Genomic DNA, 4,937 nt, shown 5'->3' with positions numbered 1-4,937 from the left:
TTCATAAATATATAACGGCTGATACAGTGTACCAAATTTTCCCACGCGGCCGACTGTCATTCGTTGACTTCATATGGTCATACATTAAGGCCACCAAATATTTAGAACCGTAGTTAGGCCACAAAGTAACTTACATTAATTAATAAATAATTAACAATAACAATGAATTAATAATTCTAATCACATCCTTTATCCACTTAACCTATATATCCATCTCCTGTTCCCTCTTCATTCTCTCATCATTTTATTCTCTTCTCACTTCCCACCAAAAAAAAATGATTTCCTTTTTTATCTTTCTAGTTTTGTTTTCCATTGTTTCGGGAGACGAAAACGCTCGAAATTTTAATGATCGAGCGTCTCTCCTCACCTTCGCTTCCAGGGTCACTTCTGACCCTGGAAACGTACTACATAGCTGGAACAACTCTTCACAACTTCATTTCTGTAACTGGACCGGAATCACGTGTAATGAGAATCGTGATTCTGTTCTTGAGTTAGACCTTAGTGGAGCTTCGCTCCATGGTACTATATCTCCGGTTATTTCTAGACTTACCCGGTTAACCGTTTTGGATCTTTCTAGGAATTTCTTTGAGGGTGGGATACCGAAAGAGATCGGGTATCTTTCCGGACTTAAACAGTTGAGTTTATCGTCGAATCTTCTACGAGGGAGGATCCCGTTCGAGTTGGGGTTTCTTCGGGGGTTGCAATATCTTGATATGGGAAGTAATAAGCTCGAAGGCGATATCCCATTGGGACTTTTTTGTAACGGGTCGTCTTCTTTAGACTATGTCGATATATCGAATAACTCGATTAGCGGGAATATACCGTTGAATGAAGAATGCGATGTTAAAGAGCTACGGTTTCTACTTCTTTGGTCGAATAAACTTACGGGTCGGGTACCTCGAGCACTTGCTAATTCCACAAAGCTGAAATGGTTAGATTTCGAGTCGAATTTTTTCGAAGGAGAGTTACCATTTGAGATTGTGAAAAACTTGTCAAAACTACAGTTTGTTTATTTGTCTTACAATCGGTTTTCGGGTCCTCTTGAGAGATTCTTTTCGGGTTTGACAAACTCTCCACATTTACAGGAACTCGAGTTAGCTGGAAACAGACTCTCAGGAAAAATTCCCGATATCATTGGGAATCTTTCTAGGAGTCTGGTCCAGCTACATCTGGATGACAACCAGATATCGGGAGCGATTCCTCCCAATATCAGTAATCTTTTGAACCTCACCCTACTCAACTTATCTAGCAACTCTCTCAACGGAACGATCCCCAAGGAACTTTGCCAAATGGCGAAACTCGAGCGGCTTTACATATCGAACAACTCGCTTTCTGGAGAAATCCCATTGTGTTTCGGGAACGTTTCCAAGTTGGGTCTTCTTGACTTATCGAAAAACCGCCTTTCGAGCTCCATTCCCGACACTTTCTCGAGTCTTTCCCAGCTACGGAGACTCTTGCTTCATAACAACCGTTTCGTCGGAACGATTCCAACAAGCCTTGCACAATGTGTGAACCTTGAGATTCTTGATCTTTCTCATAATCACATTTCGGGTTCGATCCCGACCGAATTCGCAAGGTTGAGCACCTTGAAATTGTACTTAAACATCTCATATAACCACCTGAATGGACCTTTACCATCGGAGCTCAGCAAGATGAACATGGTTCTTGCCATGGACTTATCATCTAACAACTTTTCGGGCCCGATTCCAACGCAGCTCGGAAGCTGCATTGCGCTCGAGCTCCTAAATCTCTCCAGAAATGCATTCCAAGGGCAACTTCCTAGTTCAATTGGGAAGTTGCCATTTCTCGAAACATTTGATGTTTCGTGGAACAGATTGTCTGGAAAGATCCCGGAATCTTTCCAGACATCTGCGACGTTGAAACTATTGAACTTTTCGTTCAATAATTTCTCTGGGAACGTATCGTTCCCGTTTCTGCAGATTGACTCTTTCCTCGGGAATCCCGAACTGTGCAGCAGTTCGGTCCTGGGGATGTCAATCTGCAAAAACAACACGAAAAAACACTTCATTCCATTGCCGGTTTTGCTTACCGTACTCGGCATAGCAACCCTGCTCATGTTTTTGGTTCCGCTTGTTTTCAAGTCGAAATCTAAGCGAAAAATTGTAAAAATGTTTAGCCGAAGAAGCAGCATGTACGAAGAAGACGACGAAAGAAAAGAACAAAACTACCCAAAAATCTCTCATCAAGAGCTCATGGAAGCAACAGGAGGGTTCAAAAGCTCCAGTTTGATCGGTTCAGGTCGTTTCGGGCAAGTTTACAAGGGTATTTTAAAAGACAACACGAAGATAGCGGTTAAGGTTATAAGTTATGTGAAAGCCGAAGAAATAACCGCGAGTTTTAATAAAGAATGTGAAGTTTTGAAGAATATTCGGCACAGGAATCTGATACGGATCATTACGATCTGTAGCAGACCGGATTTCAAGGCTCTCGTTCTGCCATTAATGCAGAACGGGAGCCTTGAGGATCATTTGTACCCACGTGGCGGGGTGATCCACGTCAACTTGGTCCAGTTGGTTAGCATATTAAGTGATGTGGCTGAAGGGTTAGTCTATTTGCATCACTATGCACCTGTTAAGGTGGCTCATTGTGATTTAAAGCCAAGCAATATTCTTCTTGATGATGACATGCATGCAGTACTTTCTGATTTTGGTATTGCTAAGTTGGTGAAAGAGGAGGTTGAGAAGTTCCCGGTGGCGGGTGGCGTTTCCGGCTCCCCTTCGGCTAGCTCGACCGATGGTTTACTTTGCGGGTCAATCGGTTACATTGCTCCCGGTAAGTAACGCGTGCATTAGTTTCGATATAGCTACATGATGCTACTCGTTTCGATTTATTTACTTACGAATTAGTTAGTTTTAGTTTTGTTTTATCTGTAACGGGTCAAATTTAGTCACCTAACAAGGTTCAAATATGCTATTCTTTATGATAAAACCTGCTAAATTATTTTATTTTTAAAGATATGTTTACTGTAATAATTTCATTAGAAATTGTATAAAACAACTTTGTTGTTTTTTAAAAATATAAAAAAGGATACATAAAACTATTAATGGGTGAATCCAATCCTAACTAGACCCAAAATCTTTTACATTTACTTTTTTTGTATAATACTAACATCTTTTTTTTGTATTTTTTTTAAAATACAGAATACGGTATGGGTAGACGAGCGTCATCACAAGGAGACGTTTACAGTTTCGGGGTTTTGTTATTGGAGATGGTGACAAGAAAACGGCCTACAGATGTGTTTTGTTACGAAAACTCAAGCTTGCATGAGTGGGTAAAAACCCACTACCCGCACAAGCTTGAACCCATCATAAAACAGACACTTTTGAACTATCCATTAGTTACAACTAATGCCACATCGCGCAATCCTAACCTATTGCACGACATGGTTTTGGAGCTCATTGAACTCGGGTTGATTTGTACTCAAAACAACCCGTCAACTAGACCGACCATGCTGGATGTGGCACACGAGATAGCTACATGGAAAGAGTATCTTAACTCTTAGTCATACTGATTGTTTATAAACAACTAACATTCCTATTTAAATTCAGAGATTAAAAAAAAAGTTTTAGTGAGATCTTGTATTCTTGTTCAGTTATGTTAATTCATTTTAGGGTGTTGTTATTTGCTTGTAACTTATGCAAGAAAAGTTGTACTCAAATTTTAGTGAGTTGCATGATTTGGTCACATCATGGAACTTTTCTTTGCCGAGTGATTGCATGCCAAAAAAGACTAATGGAATTTTGCCAATGTTTTTATTTTATTTTTTTATTATTTTTGAAAAGTATACAATAACACTACTAGTTGTGGATATATTACAACATTTTTTTTCACATGTAACTTCCAACATGTTTGATTAAGAGTTACCATAATAAATAAATATTAATATTTTATTTTAATGGGTCCCTTAGATTAGAACAAAGTTATGTATTAAATCTTTAGCTTTTTATTTAATGATATAGTATCTTTAATTAAATCTTTCAAATTATTTGTTAAACTTATTATTAGCAGGTAAAATAGTGATTCAATCGTTGTTGTGACATTTGTTGACATTAAATTATTCTTTCTGTCGTTCATTTTAGTTTTTTTTAACGGCAAATTTGGATCACTGACGGACTATTAGAGTGTTAGGATCTGAGTTTCTTTGATTATGTTGTTTAATCAGGTGATTAATGTAAGAAAGTGAAACAGAGATGAATTGCAGCGGAAATAGAAAGTAAACTTTATAACACAATCACAGGAGAATAGTTTTCAGCAAACATGATTTCATTAATCGAATGATTGTATGAATTACAAGGTTCAACTATGCATGCATGCAACACTAAACTCCCCCTCAGCCTGAGCTCACAGTTAGTTCGTACAAGATGAGTGTGTGCAAAAGAGCTAATAGAACAGTACATGTACTGTTCTATTTATAGTACAATCCTAACCACTGAGTATCTAATGCTGACGTCACCTAGATAGTGACATCTAACAGACTAACAACCTCTAAACACTGATTTATACAAAACACTGTTACAATAAACAACTGATACATAAAACACCGATGTCGCTTTCCACTGTTGTTGCCTAAGCACTGATGTTGCAGATCAGTGCTTTCTTCAATGGTTGATCAGGCCTTGAATTATCAGTACTTAGACTTCATCAGTATTTTGACAAACAACAGCTGTTAGGTCTTTAGTCTTTATAATCTGCAGTTCTTTAAAGATCAGTTGTTGAGAGATCAGTACTTGGAGTCATCAATTGATAGAAGCACTGCCATTGGAGGGAACTTAGGACACGCATTGCTTATTGATGATCAACTGTACAGAACCAGTTTTGGCTTTCAATATTATCTGTTCTTCTAGGTTTGATTACAAGGGCCAACAATCCCCCCTACAACAGATGATTTGCCCTTTGAATTGTAATTCAAAGTTCAT

General features: G+C 38.3%; 1 protein-coding gene across 1 annotated transcript; it reads left to right on the top strand.

Annotated features, from left to right (window-relative positions):
* The first annotated feature begins 237 nt into the window (after positions 1-237).
* On the top strand, positions 238-3,840 carry LOC110928914 (putative leucine-rich repeat receptor-like serine/threonine-protein kinase At2g24130). The gene is made up of 2 exons (XM_022171963.2): positions 238-2,793; positions 3,162-3,840. The coding sequence occupies exons 1-2, from the start codon at positions 276-278 to the stop codon at positions 3,521-3,523; spliced, it is 2,880 nt and encodes a 959-aa protein (XP_022027655.1). The 5' UTR covers positions 238-275; the 3' UTR covers positions 3,524-3,840.
* Positions 3,841-4,937: the final 1,097 nt, after the last annotated feature.

Source organism: Helianthus annuus, chromosome 3 (assembly GCF_002127325.2).
Source record: "Helianthus annuus cultivar XRQ/B chromosome 3, HanXRQr2.0-SUNRISE, whole genome shotgun sequence".
Taxonomy (NCBI): domain Eukaryota; kingdom Viridiplantae; phylum Streptophyta; class Magnoliopsida; order Asterales; family Asteraceae; genus Helianthus; species Helianthus annuus.
This window is presented reverse-complemented; position numbering and strand designations above follow the sequence as displayed.

Excerpts from the sequence above, each read along its gene's own strand:
- LOC110928914 (XM_022171963.2), top strand. The coding sequence starts at position 276 with ATGATTTCCTTTTTTATCTTTCTAGTTTTGTTTTCCATTGTTTCGGGA. Across the intron at positions 2,794-3,161 it reads AATCGGTTACATTGCTCCCG|AATACGGTATGGGTAGACGA; the intron begins GTAAGTAACGCG and ends TTTAAAATACAG.